Here is a 17,469-nt window from a genome sequence, read left to right as displayed (position 1 = left end):
CCAGGGTTCCGTGAACCCTCCACTGGTAACCACAGCTGAGGAGCAAACATGTGGGGTGACTTAACGTCAAACCATGTTTTAAATTACGTAACATTCGAAAACAACTAGATTTTGATATGGTAATGCACACGTACACACAAAACCCAATAAAGCAATCCTTTAGGAAAGAGAAATGATCACGACTTCTGTGTGCTTTGGGGTGGGGGAGATCTGGAGCCAGTAAGGAGAAAGTGTTTTACGTGATTTCTTCAGTTGGTTGAAGGTGAGAAGTAGGGACTTCTGTGACAGCAGAAATTCGTTTCTCAACTCTACACAATAGCACTTCCTGATAAAAGCTTCTCTAACAGCCTAACTCGGTCTGAACTCTATTATATGTTTTCCCAGCCCCACATCTTTTGCCTCAGTAGCCTTCGTCACAGTTACAATTTTTCATTTATTTGTGTAATTATTTGACCAGTAATGTCCATCTCCTCTACGAAGCGGTAAGCACCCCCAGGGCAGGGACCATGTCTTTTTTGCCGTCACTACACCTAGTTCCTGACCAAGTGCATGGCCCATCGCAGGATATGCAAAAATTACCCACTCAATGAAAGAGTACAGCTGACCCTTGAATAACATGGGTTTGAACTGCGTAGGCCCACGGAGATTCAGATTTTTCTCACTATGCTCCATGGTTGGTTGAATCTGTGGATGTGGAATGCAGATATCAAGGACCTACTGTAAAGTTATACTCAGATTTTCGACTGCAATGGAGTGTCAGCATGTGATAAACGCTCAAGAAACGTCAGGCGCTGTTATTTTTATTACAACACAGGATAATGGACTATCAACAGACCTGGGCTCAAACCCTGGCCTTTTCATTTACTTAATGGGTGACTGAGGGAAGATATTTAAAATGATTGTCCAATCTACAAGACAGAAAGAACAGTTCCCATGGCTTGGTGCTGTTGGGAGCATTAAATAAAATAAGCACCATTCCTAGACTCTGGTAAGACCACAACAGAACTCAGCAATAATTTATTGTCCTTACTGTTGTTGTTTTTGTTATCGTTTCCTCCACCACTACCTCAGTTCTGATATAAAGTCATAAGGTAAAAAAAATTCACATTTAGTAGATTTCTTAACATTAAAATTGTATTTAAATGGGTTCCAAAGTAAGAGAAATAAAAAACAAGAAATGGTTTTATGCTGAAAAACTATTCAACTGTCCTCTACTTTAAGACCAAACAGTGGTATTCTAACTTGGTACCATTGTTACTAAAGGGTAAGGGGGCAGGTGTAACCTTTAACAACTAACATCACAGTAAATATACTTAGGATGAATAATATCTCTGAAAGGAAAGGCAAGTGCCAATAATCCAGACACGGGAGTAAGATTTCCCTCTTTGCTAGGTTTGTCCCGCTTTGACACGCCTCACGACCCCCTCCCCCAAGACCCCGAGGCCTGGACTCTGGGCCCCTCCACCCCCACTCCCCTTCTTACCTCTCCTCTGCCCACTGGGTCACTTTCTGCTGAGCCGTCTGGCTGCTGTAGGCCAGGCGGTCCGGGCCGCTGCTCTGGGGCCGCCTCTCGGGGGACAGCTGCTGGCGGAGCTGCTCCAGCTCCCGCTCGTACATGAGCCGCTGCTCCTCAAGGGCGCTCCTCTTCTCTTCCAGGTACTGTTTCTCCAGGACCTGAACCACGTTTTGAACTGGGTCTGGTGAGCCAAGAGACAAGGCAAGGTGCCTTCAGCGGTGGCTACGACAGGGAGCCCGTGGGCGTCTCTTTCAGCGAAAACCATCCCCTCGCCCAGAATCGAGCCTTTCAATGTGCTGTCTGTGAGCGGCCTGAGAGGTCCGGTCACATGAAATCCTCTCCATTTTCTTTTCCTTAACATTTTAGATAAATGCCCTGGGGGTAAACATTCCCTACATCTACTATGCGACTTTCTTCAATTTGATGAGCTCATCCTAATGCTTAGATAGATCACTCAATTGCAAAAAGCAGATGATAGAGGAAAGAGGGATGGGATTCTATCCACCGAGAAGAAAAACTCAATGAAAGCTAAGACAACTTCAAAGACAGAGCCACATGAGGTTTGATTTTTCTGATAGTCACTTTTTAATGCTCCTCTAGCATTGGTTTCAGCACACGGCAAAGGGTTTGTATTTCTGATTTTAGCCACAAATTTATTACTCCTGAATTTCTCTAACGTGAGAGGAAACTTACAGATCACAGCATATGTTTGAAAACACCGATTGAGTATAGTCTGGCAATTTCTCGGGTGTTAATAGCCAAGAAAGCAATTCACTTGCAACTATTTCTGATTTTTTGCGTTTGCAGATTGAGAGATCACCAACACACACGTGGGTGAACAGGTATTAGAAATACTAATGGGTCTTGTTGAAAGGGGCCACGACTATGTCGAGTGATGGCTGTGGTGTAGGTACGACTCGGTCCTAAAGAGCTAATTGGCTATGGCAGGACATTAGCTTGGTAACAACCAATGGCCTGGATGTAATGGAGAAAGATTAAGGAAGGCACTGACCACATGCACAAAAGAGAAAGTCATGCTGTCTCTAGGGAAACACTACGTTAGACAATCTGGATGGTAAACAAAGAAATCACCATAATGGTAAATATTTCCCTGAAGTACATGGGACCTAGGAGATGTGTTCGTATTCTCAGACTAGCCTGAGATTCACACACTTGCTTATTATTCAGTGCTGTTCGTGTCGTATTTCTATATATTGACTCTCATTTTAATTTCCAGGATAAGAGAAGGAAATTAAGAGGAATTTTTACATCACCTCATGATAGCTATTGACTGACTTTACCAGAAGACCCTATCAATTTGTGAAATCAGCAGGTAAATTTTACTAGTTTTCTGTATGAGAGGAGGAAAAGAAAATAGCATGTTAGCTTTAAAAACAGGGTTAAATAATACAAAACAGAGTAGAAAGTACTTTTAAAAATCACTAGATACGCAGAGTATAGGTGCGTTGTTTTAAGAAAAATGACAACCACAGCAGCAATAATAATTCTACTGGCTGCTGGCTATATCTCAGGTAGAGGCACTATACGCTTTGCATGCATCATCTCATGAAAGCCTTGCAACAAACTTAAGGGTGGACGGCATTCCCATTTCAAAGATGAGACAAACTGGGACTCAGAAAGGTTAAGTAGCTGACCTAAGATTGCACAGCTAATAAGCAACAGAACTGGGTTTTGAACTCAGATCAGAGCTAATTGTCTGGGGTAGGAAATAAACTTAGTAATAAATTGTACTCTTACCTCCGATGTTTTCCTCAGAATTAGTACTCTGTTAAAGAGTAGATTAAAAAAAAAAATACTGTTCTTTGCTGATATAAAGTTCTCAAATTCATTATTTTTTCAAAGCTGGATACTTTTCTTCATAGAGTCCTGACATAGAGTCCCTGAAATATGTTAACTTGAAAAGCCAATGGAAAATGGACTCCTAAAAAAAAACCCTTTTACACAAAGGCAGACCATGGGTGGGTAAGACCTTTTCCACAGAGTGAAAACTGACATACTCCAAAGGATTAGAACTTCTAATGTATCCCTAGAACTTCTGGGGGGGAGGGGGAAAGAATAATATGGTGATCTTTTTTGAGGGAGTTTAAAGAAATCTTATACGTAAGGGCTAGAGAAGAAAAGCTCTCTCAGAATTAAAAAATATACATATTTCTCAAACAGTATACATATATTTTTTTCTCTATTTAGGCTCTAGGTTTAAAAAAGAAAGGACAAGGTCCTCACCAACCATTTTTAGGGCCCTAACTGAGTGTGTACGAATCTTTTCCAGAGAGAGAAAAACTGGGAAACACACCAATTTTTTAATAAAATCATATCCTAGGGTTTTTGCTAAAAGACACTGAATAAGATGTTTAATTCTTATTTCTACTTGTTGGTCAGTGGTAAGTAGAAACACACATGATCCCAGATGGCTGAGGTAGGGGGTTCCATGCCAATGCAGAGGTAATGTGACTGAGGCCTTTTTAAACTGCTTTAGCAGCTGCCACGACATAGCAACCCTACTACTCACCAGGCTTTCTCAGTGGCCACAAATCAACATGCAGATAGGCAAGAGAGAGCAACTCAAAGCATCCCTCCCCAAGCCTGCCACAGACCAGCCTGGGAAGCCTTGCCTGGAGACTCTGGGTCTGGCCATGCTACACACAAACCTGGTAGAGGTACAGGGACTGAGGTTTCTTTTTCTCCTCTGATCCCAACACAAGTCTCGAAACACTTTTCTCTTAGACGTATTTGATAACATTTTCTTTTCGAATTAATTAACCTATTTTAAGCCTTTATCACTATACAATATATTCTTTAAAAGGTCATCCTAATCAGCAAGTCACTCTGACTCTATGATATGGCGTAGGACAGAAGCCGAAGATGATTTGGTCTGTTCTCAAACAACCAATCCACTTTTCAAGAGAGTGTTAATGGTTTCCTTTTTTCTCCCTATCTTCTTTCTTCCTCTTGTATGAACTGTTTTAAAACTCAGTAAGCCTAGAGCCTCAGGCCAAGAAACCAAAGAGGTAGGTGTTTTAGGACGAGAGAAAGGACCCCCTTTCTTTTGGGCATAGTATCCTCTCTTCTTCCTTAGTTTATTCTCTGCCTGGTATGTAACTACACAATGAGCTCAAACTTCCTTATCTGTCCCGAGAATGGAAAAGAGACAGGGTAATGGTGTAGAGGTTGAAGGGAATTTACGTGACCCACAGAATTAGAATTAATTCATATCAAGATGCCCAAGGCACTAAATCAAAGGGAAGCAGATCCTTTGGGGGAAAAAGAGAACCTTTTAATCCCAGATGGAATAAGCTCTATGACTCTTCACCAGCCCCTTAGTTGCTGTTTACTTTAGAGCTGCCATTGACTCTGTGCAAACAGTTAAATGTCTGACTCCTATTCTGAACCCTCAGGAAGAACATATTATGGTCTACGGATACTAGGTTTGCTTTTATTCTTAATTCAAATAAATTGGGTTTTAGATCATTATTTATTCTAGAGATTTGAAAATCCGTTATTCTAGTCTATTACTGGGATAATGCAGATGACTATTTACGCAGAAGTACTATGTCCTGCACTGCTGTGCTGTCAACAGAAATAAAGTCGTTAGTAAGAGTAGCAATAATACTAGTGACACTTTTGTGCTGTTGGATACACGGGGAAAAGAACAGCCACCGGATTTTAACCACTGGAAGGCAATGGAGTTGGGACATGGGGAGGAAAGGGCCATAATTGAAAAGGGAGCATCCCTCCATCAAGAATTCAGAGCACCTCAGGCAGAAAAGGCCAGGCAGAAAACTTCAGCTTCTTCCCCATCACGTTAGTTAGATTTGGCCAAAGCATGTAGCACAAGCACCAATAAGCAGCACTGCTAAAAACCAGTCAAGCTCCCTCATGCTAAAGCCAATCAGTTAACCTTTATCCCAGTGTTTGTGGAGGAGCTTCATCTGAAACCACATGAGAGGGAAGAGAATCTTCAAATAGGACCACCAAGGGGATGACCACCAGGCAGACAGGCTTACGATCGGGAAGCCACCTAGCAGCAGAGGTGAAGGGCGTGAACTCTGTCCGGCCACCAGCATTTCAGCATCATAAAAGAGCACATCTGTATGCCCCACAGGGGAGCTCCATTTAGCAGTGGGATTGAGTAAAGCATAAGGAAGGGGAAACATTACTTTTAAATGGATAAAATCAACACTGCAGAGCAAGGCCTGATCTGGAAAACAAATGGATACTCATGTTAACACCATGAGCCAGGCCACTGATGATGAACTGCTTTGGCTAAGAAGATTGGAGAAATTAACAAGTGAGTATTTAGTGAGCACTAAATACTGACTGGTTATTGAGGGGGGTCATATATATATAAATATATATATATTTATATATATATGATAAGATGGTAGCAATTGGAGAAAATTAGAAATCTGTGATGTGGGATGATACATGACTAAATGGATACCACCCGGATACGCCAGAGTTAGAGCATAGAGATGTCTAGAATTCTGTAACCTCATCTGAAGAAATAATCTCTCTTCTGATGGGCATTCCTCCACCTGGAGTTTGGAGCTGCACCCTCCTGTCACACCCTGCATCTATTTGGGCTTTCAAAAAACCACTCACAGGAGACTTGTTGCTCAGGCATGTTGTTAAATGACCCCTTAATGTGATTCTGAGGTCTGAGCATCACTTTGGAATGTCTGTCGAGATTCCTCCCAACTTGGTGAGCAAGTAACAGAGTGGGATGAAGTTTGAGTTCCAACTGTGGTCTTCCCTGTGCTGTGCTCTCAAAAGCCCCAGTAGCTAATGTTAATCCCTAATCTTAATGATGTTCTTTTTCGTTGTTATTCTATACTCTTCAGAGTAATACATTACACTTGTTTTTCCATCTGGCCTTTTCTTCATACTTCATTTTTATAATTAAAAAGAGGGGTCCTTGAAGCTAAAAATCCAGAAATAGAGATAAATAAAAAGGTCAAAATCTTTATTCCTGCAACAGAATCCCCAATTTGATACACCAGAGATCAGACCGACAATTCTCTAGCCATGCTCAAATTCTCCTCAGGTTTATTTAAAGAGTAGAGCGAGAAAGTAAATGCTTAAGGGTCTTACCATTACTATTCAGCGTTTTCATGATAACTTCCATCTGTGCAAATTCATAGTTATAGTCTGGTTCCGAGGAAGCCTCACTGGCTGCATCCAGGTCATGCTCTGCCGGGCCCGTTTCTTTTTCAAAGTCTTTCAACCAATCTCGCCGTTTCCTCTTAGGTAAATTAATTCTGTGGGGTTTTTCACCAGTAGAGAAAATCAACGTGCTTTACACTCAGATAAGAGAAGAGGTATACGGGTGAACATACTAGTGAACACAAGCTGTTACCTGAAGAAGTGGTTATTTCCCCACAGGATTCTGTCCCCGTGCCACAGCTGGGTGGTGCTGCACACGAGGGTGCCGTTTACACAGGACCTGAAGGAACACCAGGGGGGCTACATCAGCTGGATGGTAAAGAGCATAAAACCTAGACCCAGGAGCCAAAGAGATAACTGGGGGAACTTTCTCTTAATAGGCATATTCGACTAATACCTAAAGAAGGAATAACAGAATTGTAAACACTATCAAAATACACGATCTAGGCAAAAATGATCAAGGGATGCTGATATCCCTCAAAGACAGACAACTGGACATGACGCGCTCCTGATGGAGATGGGCAACGATGCCTATGGAACATTTCTGTCCATATTTGAGTTGAACCTGATCAAGCCTTTATATCTAAAACCAATTTAGGAAATAGAGAGGGCAGCGGAAGATGTTAAATGACGCCATGGGATGCAATGAGCAAAATGCTGACTATGGGAAGCAACTAGGTGTCTGCGGCAAATAAAATGCAAGGAAAAAAAAAGTGGGGGACCCATGGGCTAAAAGAGTCCCAAGGGACATAACAATCAATGACAATGGTTAAATCTTATTTGGATCCTGATTTCAAGAAACAACTGAAAAAGAACCTTTATAAGACAACTGGGGAAATTTGAACACCGCCTCAATGTATGATTAGTAAGGAATTATTGTTTATTATTTTAGGTGTGATGGTACGGAAGCTGTGTTTAAGGATACTGGTCTTTTATAGAGATACAAGTGGAGATATTTACGGATGCAAAGTTACAATATCTGGAATATGTTTAAAATAACCCAGAGGGGAGGGAGGAGGTGATGTGGAGGACATATAAATAAAAATAAAACTGTCTATGAGGTGTCATTTTTGAAGCTGGATGATGGCTGTATGGAGGTTCGTTATACCATTCTTTCTACTTTTATGTTTGAAATTTCCCATAATAAAAACTCAGAGAAAACATAAAAAGAATACCAGGTTTAAATCCTAAACAGCTACCAACCAAATGGTAAACTCAATCAAGGGGAGGGGGGTGAGGGGATGGGTGAAAAAGGTTAAGAGGGATTAAGAGGTACAAACTTCCAGTTATCGTGACATATAGTAACTACAGTGGTGATCATTATGTAATATCAATATGCTGTATATCTGAAACTAATACTGTAAGTCAATTACACTTCAATAAAAACAAACAAACAATTAGAGGTGGGGAAGAAAACTCTGATAGTCTTTGTTATACTGTATATATTATACCATAATGATGTACATTGTGTCTGTGGGTTTATATTGGTCTATGTATCCTGGACTTGCCTGAAACAAATCTTGAAGAAGCAACTGCCCAGTGGACATTTGCAGGTGGTCTTTCAACAGTGCAGCTTTCCTCACATCGTAACTTTGCTACAGCTTACTGGCTATCAAGGGGCTGTGAAGTCAGTAGCCTAAATAAGTCACTATAAAAGATTTTGTAGGATTTCCTGCTTATTAGAAGATCTCAACAACCGATCCTTTGATACAGTTAAAGCATTGTCACTGTGAGTTTTTTTAGGGGGAAAGGAAAAGTCCTCCAGAAATTTTAGCATGGACAATTTTAGTCTTCTCATAAATGTTTCCTTTACCTAAAAAAGGGATTTTGCTGGCATTTAAAAACAATACTCCCTAACATCATACAGAAAAATAAAGTCAAAATGGATTAAAGACCTAAATGTCAGGCCAGACACTATAAAACTCTTAGAGGAAAACACAGGCAGAACGCTCTATGACATAAATCACAGCAAGATCCTTTTTGACCCACCTCTTAGAGAAATGGAAATAAAAACAAACAAATGGGACCTAATGAAACTTAAAAGCTTTTGCACAGCAAAGGAAAACATAAACAAGACAAAAAGACAGCCCTCAGAATTGGAGAAAATATTTGCAAATGAAGCAACTGACAAAGAATTAATCTCCAAAATTTACAAGCAGTTCATGCAGCTCAATATCAAAAAAACAAACAACCCAATCCAAAACATGGGCAGAAGACCTAAATAGACATTTCTCCAAAGAAGATATACACAGATTGACAAACACATGAAAGGATGCTCAACATCACTAATCATTAGAGAAATGCAAGTCAAAACTACAATGAGGTAGCACCTCACACCAGTCAGAATGGCCATCATCAAAAAATCTACAAACAATAAATGCTGGAGAGGGTGTGGAGAAAAGGGAACCCTCTTGCACTGTTGGTGGGAACGTAAATTGATACAGCCACTATGGAGAACAGTATGGAGGTTCCTTAAAAAACTAAAAATAGAACTACCATACGACCCAGCAATCTCATTACTGGGCATATACCCTGAGAAAACCATAATTCAAAAAGAGTCATGTACCACAATGTTCATTGCAGCACTATTTACAATAGCCAGGACATGGAAGCAACCTAAGTGTCCATCGACAGATGAATGGATAAAGAAGATGTGGCACATATATACAATGGAATATTCCTCAGCCATAAAAAGAAACGAAATTGAGCTATTTGTAGTGAGGTGAATAGACCTAGAGACTATCATACAGAGTGAAGTTAAGTCAGAAAGAGAAAAACAAATACCATATGCTAACACATATATATGGAATCTAAAAAAAAAAAAAAAAGTTTCTGAAGAACCTAGGGGCAGGACAGGAATAAAGATGCAGATGTAGAGAATGGACTTGAGGACACATGGAGGGGGAAGGGTAAACTGGGAAGAAGTGAGAGAGTGGCATGGACATATATACACTACCAAATGTAAAATAGATAGCTAGTGGGAAGCAGCTGCATAGCACAGGGAGATCAGCTCTGTGCTTTGTGACCACCTAGAGGGGTGGGATAGGGAGGGTGGGAGGGAGATGCAAGAGGGAGGAGATATGGGTATATGTGTATACGTATAGCTGATTCACTTTGTTGTACAGCAGAAACTAACACACCATTGTAAAGCAAATATACGCCAATAAAGATGTTAAAAAAAATTAAAAAATAAAAACAAAACAATAAAAGCAAAACAAAACATTAGGGGGATAGTTAATCAATTAATTAAAGTTTAATTTGCTATAAGGGCTGTCAAGTGAAGTTTGATGGAGAAAAATAATGAGTATTATTTTGAGTTTTAATTTTTCCATACGTTACTTTTCTCATATACTCTCATTATCTGGCTCCTAATCTTTAGGGGGACTCTTAAGCTCAAAGTTATGGAATAAGGAAAATTCACAGATGAAAATAATCACTTTTTTGTAGAAATATTTCAAGTCTGGTGGCTAAGTTTTTATTGATAAAAAATACCCTGGAGACACCATCTTAAATGCTTTTAATCTGTCGTACACAAACATGGTAAAACTTTGGTGTGTATGTTTTACACTAACATGCTCCCTTTATTCTTCAAAATGACTCTCAGCATTGTGACTCAAGTTTCAAAAGTCTGTTTCCCATCTATTTGGAAATATGAACTGATTTATTCATCTGCAAAAATGGAAAATGAGATCAGAATATATATGTATATGTATGTCTACTGTGAAAATTAATAAAAGGAAACCTCAACTAAAATTGGAGTCAAGAGGCCTGAAAAGGGAACTCTCATACCTCAACACTCATCGTCAATTATCCCAAAAAGGAAGATGTCAGTTACCCCAACAGGAAGAGACCTACCTTGCACCCCCAACAGGAAGTGCAACTACTTTACTACCCCAGCAGGAGGAAGGAAGACTTCCTCTGTGCCCAGCAACAAGCTCAGCCAACTAAAAAACACCACAGCTCAGTTAATGAGAAACTGTTGTCACCTGAACTTTTACTTTCCTCCAATGAACTTTCATTTTTGTTCCTTGCTGATGACTTCCTTTCCTTGTCCCACCTTCCTTACTATAAAAGCCTTCCATGTTGTGTAACCCCTCACGTTGCCTGATGAGAGGCTGCCCAATTCACAAATCATTTAATACAATTACATCTTCAAATTTACTCAAAATTTGTTTGTTAACACTATACATATATACATATGTACATACATACGTACTTTTGCCAAAAAGATGAGTTTTTAAAAGAAGTTTTATAGAATACTTATCTCTTCTACCTAAAAAACATTCAGTAGTCAGTTTTTAAGAAATATATTTCCCCATTGTTTATTAAGGCATCTAAAAAGCCCTCCGGAAATTCTAGGAATAGCAGTATGATCAAGAGTAGAAATGTGTCACTCAGTGTCCTTTATTATTTTAAACTCTGAATTATAATTTTAAAAATTCAGTTCCTCATTCTCACTGGCCATATGTTAATTCTCAAGAGCACCATCTCAATAGTGGCTACCAAAATGGTCTTAGCAGATTTCGAATCTTTCTACTATCTCACAAAGTTTTATTGAGCAGTGTTATTCTAAAATAAAACTAAAAATAGTTCCAGAGCAAATCAGAGAGAAATATAATAAGCTTCATCTTTCTTACTTATTGATTACTTTTGTGATCATCTGTATCTTTAGAGGACCCCTATCTAGGTGCTTACACACACACACACACACACACACAGACACACACACCTGAACATACATATGAACATATCACTTTGCCGTTTATAGTACACTCTTATTAGAATAATATAAAAAAGAAAAAGTTATGGAAACTGCCTGGTTTGGTAACATACCCAAGCCAAGAAATTAGCATTAAAAAGTCATTTCTACTTGAACACATGCCTGGGGTACTTGGAAGAAGCAAATATAAAATCTCTTTGCAGGAATTTATGTAGCCTCACCCAAGCCACAAGACTCCTACAGATCAACCGCTGAAGAGGAGCACATCTAAAAAATCATGAACTGCTTTAGGAAGCAAAGTTATCAGCAGATACAACAAATAGTTGGATTGAAGCCCCAGCAACTTCAGAGAACAGAATTTCCAAATAAAGGCAATAAAATAAGTAAAACTAAAATTATTAAAGCATACAATTGAGTAAAAACAAGCCTCTACCAATAGAGACCAGGCATATCTAAAACAGGGCTTCCTAAACTTCTACAAATGAAAAACAGAGACACTGAAATTAAAACTCAGTAGACTGTGGTTAAGCAGCAGGTGAAACATGACAAGACAGAACCGGTGGACTTGAGGACAGATCTGAGGAAATACTGACTATCCCTTCACTCCACGTCCCTCTCTTGCTGTGTCTCCAATCCCATTTCCATCTTCACAACCAAGAATCAGCCGGCTTCCTCACCTCCCATTCTTCTTTCTTTGCATTTTTCCTTCCATACCCACAACTGCATGGTACTTAAACATTCCATGGTTGTTAATGTCTTCCTAACTGCTATGTCCAATAGAAGCTCTTTAGCTTCTACTCTGACCTCTTCCTTAAATGTTCTCTTCCCTTGGATTCCATCACTGTATCCTGCTGTTGCCTCTGTGCCTCTCTGACTCCCTTGTCTCACCCTACTTCACGGATTATCTTCAGACCATCCCATAAACATTGGTTTAGCCCTTCCACTATTCACTCTAGATCCACTTTCAAGACAGGCAACACTGATTATGCCCAGTCTGTATCTTTAGGGTAGTTCTACTGCCCTAAATCCAATGTGCAACTGGAAATCTTCACATTGATATCCCAAGGACACCTCAAACTCAAAGTATCCCAAAGTGAACTCATTACCACTCGTTGCCTATCATCCTCCAAACCTGTTCTTCCTCTTGTACTTCTTATTTTGATTTAGTAGCGCCACTGTTTATCTCGTCTCCTAAGACAGAAATCTAATATTGCTCACTTCTTTTCTTTTACTAAATGAGTTCCCATCCTGTCCCCAAGCACATCGCTAAACCTCTCTGACTCTCAAGTAACTTTGCAATACATTTTGTTCTTCACTTCTTTTGCTACTGCTGTGTTCCCACAACAATATCGTAATAGTATCCTAACAGCTCTCCCTACCTCCAGTCCTGCAAACCCCACACACTTTTATGGTGATCAGATTTGCAGGTTATAAAGATCACTTTAGAAGGAGCACTTATTTTCCTGTATAATAACAATTGTTTCTATATATTCTCTTCCACCAGGCTTTGAGTTACTATACTTGGGCATTCCCAGCACAGAGCCTAGAGCAAGTATACTGAATGAATGAACCACTGCCCTGAGGTGGGGAAGGACAAAAAGTAGGATAAAAAGACATGGAAGTAAAATCAGGTATGAGGAAATCTACCGAATAAAATCATTTTCAGATGTAGTGTTAAAAGAGAATATGATCAAATAATCATGTTGTGTGTGTGTGTATACACATACATAATTTTGTCAATTAAAAAAAAAAGTATGAAAAAAAAAATCCAGAGCTTCTAATAGGGGGATACAGCATAAAGCTAAATTCTATTTGAACTTGGAATAAGTAAAAATTAAGGAATGGTATCATTTTACCATTAAAAATCTTAACAGTATATCACTATAACAGAAGGCCTACAAATTTCATGAATCATGCATGCTATTATTGTTAGTCTCAGTTTTTCATCACTTAGAAATGTACATGGGTGATATTAACAGAATAATTTGAAATGAATGTAGTTTTCTTCATAAAAATGTGTGTTCTGAATTATGTGAGTTAAGGAATACTGTTTTAGGACTTCATTTTACACATGATTATAAAATAATTCAAGACATCATTTAGAAGTTAAAAAGTAAATATATTATCCTGTCAATTCTCAAATTTTTACATATTATAGCCTAGTTTAGGAATTTTTCATATAATGGAGTTATCTGATTAACTGCTTTTCATACAGTGCATTACACTGGGTAATAACAAATAACTTTATTCAATATTTATGTGTGTCAGGCACTGAGCCAAGTGATTTATATGTTTTGTCTACTATAAGCCTCATTTATCATATGAGGGAATTGAAGATAAGATAAAAGAAGTATCTTATCTAAGATCACCCAGCCAGTCAAGGCAGAATCAGCCACCCTGAAGCAGGTGCTCAAAATCTTGCTTACACAGCTCTCTACAAGCAGAAAGCAAAAGCCAGTGCAGCCTTAACTCTGATATAACTAAGCAAACAGACAGAAAGGGTCAGTCTACTCCTGAAAATAAGGCACTTGAGCTATGTTGAGGAGCTGCTTCTTACCTTTAAGGGACATTTCTTACCTTGCATTTTCTTTTGGAGTGAGGGTGACCTCTCCATCAGAAGCGATATCAATCTCACAGTGCTCAGGCTGAATTCCTATCCCAAAGAGCTGGATATCCTGAGAGGTATCTGCACCTACCCTGGTATGGTCCTGGCAACAGATCATTAAAGAAAGAAAAACCTACCCTTACAAGTAACTCAGCAAAAGTTTATCACAATCAATTCGAATAACCCAACCGCACATGCATGACAACATTAGATGAATCAGATGGAAGATGTGAGATCTGGCGCATTGTAGGTCAAAAGCTTACCTTAATACACTAAAGGTAAAATATGTTTAAACACTATAAAGAAAAAAAAACAAACCCTGATCAACAGTGATTAGCCATTATTTTAGAACATAAAGAAGTCAGACTTGATAGTAGAATACCTTGAGCTCCGGTTTTAACTTGATGACTTACTATCTATGTGACTGTGGGCAAGGTATTTCACTCTCTGAGCCTCAGTTTCTTTTTCTTTTTTTTTGTACAACCAGAACAACATTATTACTATGATCTAATGAGCAGGATTCTTTCGCAAGGATCACCTGAGTTAACGGTGAAAGTGCTTTGAGAACAGCTCTATAAATTCAAGAACCATTGAAAATAGTTTCATGGAAAGTCACATTTTCAAATATGTAACTTTTAAAATGATTAAAAAGGGCTTCCCTGGTGGCGCAGTGGTTGAGAATCTGCCTGCCAATGCAGGGGACGCGGGTTCGAGCCCTGGTCTGGGAAGATCCCACATGCCACGGAGCAACTAGGCCCGTGAGCCACAATTACTGAGTCTGCGCGTCTGGAGCCTGTGCTCGGCAATGAGAGAGGCCGCGATAGTGAGAGGCCCGCGCACCGTGATGAAGAGTGGCCCCCACTTGCCACAACTAGAGAAAGCCCTCGCACAGAAACGAAGACCCAACACAGCCATACATACATACATACATACATACATACATACATACATACATAAAAAGAATGTAAGCAGACAAGAATAGCATTAAAAAAATAAAAAAAAAAATGATTAAAAAAATAGTTGAGGTTCTAATACCAAATCACGGAGTACTGAAGCCTGTGGATTATACAATGTACAGATTAGCATGATTTTTTTTTTTATAGATTGAGAAACTGATTGGAAATTGAATGCAAACTAAGACCACTTGACTGTTACTGAAATGAATAGCCCAGTTTGCTTTTTTTTTTTTTTTTAAAGAAATTCACGGTCTTTTATTTATTTATTTATTTATTTATGACTGTGTTGAGTCTTCGTTTCTGTGCGAGGGCTTTCTCTAGTTGCGGCAAGCGGGGACCACTCTTCATCGCGGTGCGCGGGCCTCTCACCATCGCGGCCTCTCTCGTTGCGGAGCACAGGCTCCAGACGCGCAGGCTCAGTAATTGTGGCTCACGGGCCCAGTTGCTCCATGGCATGTGGGATCTTCCCAGACCAGGGCTCGAACCCGTGTCCCCTGCATTGGCAGGCAGATTCTCAACCACTGCGCCACCAGGGAAGCCCAGCATGATTTTTAAGTACCTCAAACCTCAGTCATGTGAGGACTGTGACCCCTGGTGAGTCTGCCCACCGCTCATCCTCTTTGTTTGTTCTATTGCTCTAAAAATCATGCAGCCACTATGATAATAATACTTCCCTATTCAACAGAGAAACGGCAAGACTTGGTCTTTCAAAATTAAGATTTCAGAAACAATTCCTAAATGAATAGATCTTAAGTCCACTAGTGGACTCTCAATAAGTCAGGGGCTATTTGTGTCATATTTATTTCTGGAAAAAGTAGACTAAAAAGGATGATAGAAGACTGAGGTTCCTTTCTTCACTTCTAGCTTATTCTCCACTGCCTTCTGTATATTCACGAGGCAGCTCAGAATTCCTAACGAAGCAGTCTGAGAACTGCTGCAGCGAGCCCTGCAGCCTGGTCAGTGGCATTACGCTGAGGTCACAGTGCCAAACCCAAAAGGCCACGCCCATCTCCACACTTGAAGGTGATTATAGGACCAAAAGTTATGTCCTGAGCACACAGGCTTAGGAGGGGTGGATATGGAAGAACCCTAGCTGTCTAATCTTCCACAAGAGTCTGCTTTAGGCTTGTGCTGATCTCGAGATCCCTTTAGAATTACCCAGAAGCATAATGGTGACTCTCCAGAGCTTCTCCGAATCCTGTCGCCATAGCCAGGGATCACTCTGAGACCCTCCGTTGCTCACTCTGATGGAAATCAGCCCAACTGCACAGCCCCAGTAGAATGCAAAAGAGCTGGTTTTCACTCTCAACGGTAACTTGACTGAACTACCAATCCTCTTACTTTTAATGAGAGCTAAGCTGGATACAAAAAGCAAAATCATGGGGACAGGCACCCAGACTCAAGTGGGAATTGTACGTGAAGAAATCAGGATTGCAACTATCTATTAACATGCTCTCTTACCTTTAAATAATAAACCAGAAGTTCGTTGAGAGCAGGGTCTGCATTCAGGTTGACTAAGTAGCACTTGTCATCCCCCACTTTGATACCAGACGTCTCCAGGGAAATCCCCATACTTTCAAGTTGTCGTTGCCTCTCCTGGGCACAGACACAGACAAAAGCAGGGAAGCTCTATTTGTTGCTCTAGTCATGAGATGTATCCGTGGAAAGCTTAAGTCACTATTTCTGGGGACGAGGCCAGTGAAATTACACATTCTACTCAGCTCAACCGAGTTTACTGAGATCCTACAATGCATGACATCTTGTGTCAGTGTTTTAGGGGCACCAAGGGTGAACCAGGCGTCATCCTGCCCTTAAGGGCTTCCCGTCCAGTGGAGGTGATAAGACCACACAACTAGAAGTAAAAGAGGAGAGAGCCCTGTGCCATTGGAGAGGAACAATGTGCTGCGGGGCTTCAAAGGAGGGAAATCGTTATGGGTTAAGAGTCCACGAAAGGCTTCAGGAAGAGAATGCGTTTGAGATGGTTCTTGAAGCACAAGAAGAATTTCAGTAGGAAGAAATGGGGGAGCAGCAAGGTAAGGGCAGAGTGTTCTAGGGGAAGGGCAGAGGAAAGCACAGTAAAGACTCTGGACGCACTGGATGATTTCAGGTGGGAAAGTCAACGTGGGAAAGCAGTGGGAGATGGGGCTGGAAGAGCAGGCTGGGTCCCTTTTGCAGAGGGCCTCAAATTCATTCAAGTTATTCAAGAAATATTTATGTGTTAGGTACAGATCTAGGGCTGGGCATATAAAAGCAAACAAAACAAAGCTACTTCTTTCATGAAAACTTATATTCTAATGGAAGGAGAGAGACCATGACAAAACAGACAAGTAACATACAGAATTTCCAAAGGTGATATGGGCCATGAAGAAAAATAAAGCAATGTAGGAGTTATAGAAAGTTAGGTATATGTTTGTGGTATCTACAAGACACATATAAGCAGCAGGCTGGACTAGGTTCCAGTTACTGATTTCGAGCTACCTGATCGGGA

The 17,469-nt window shown here is 40.2% G+C and overlaps 1 protein-coding gene across 1 annotated transcript in view; it reads right to left on the bottom strand.

Moving 5' to 3' along the window:
- The window catches only part of KIF13A (kinesin family member 13A), a 214,488-nt gene that overhangs the window by 37,908 nt on the left and 159,111 nt on the right, over window positions 1–17,469 (bottom strand). The window contains 5 exon segments of the mRNA XM_057554367.1: window positions 1,484–1,697; window positions 6,629–6,795; window positions 6,894–6,980; window positions 13,998–14,128; window positions 16,443–16,577. Of these exon segments, the coding sequence (XP_057410350.1) occupies window positions 1,484–1,697; window positions 6,629–6,795; window positions 6,894–6,980; window positions 13,998–14,128; window positions 16,443–16,577 (734 nt within the window).

This window comes from Balaenoptera acutorostrata, chromosome 10, assembly GCF_949987535.1.
Source record: "Balaenoptera acutorostrata chromosome 10, mBalAcu1.1, whole genome shotgun sequence".
Taxonomy (NCBI): domain Eukaryota; kingdom Metazoa; phylum Chordata; class Mammalia; order Artiodactyla; family Balaenopteridae; genus Balaenoptera; species Balaenoptera acutorostrata.
The sequence above is the reverse complement of the archived record's forward strand: the minus strand, read 5'-3'. Positions and strand labels throughout refer to the sequence as shown.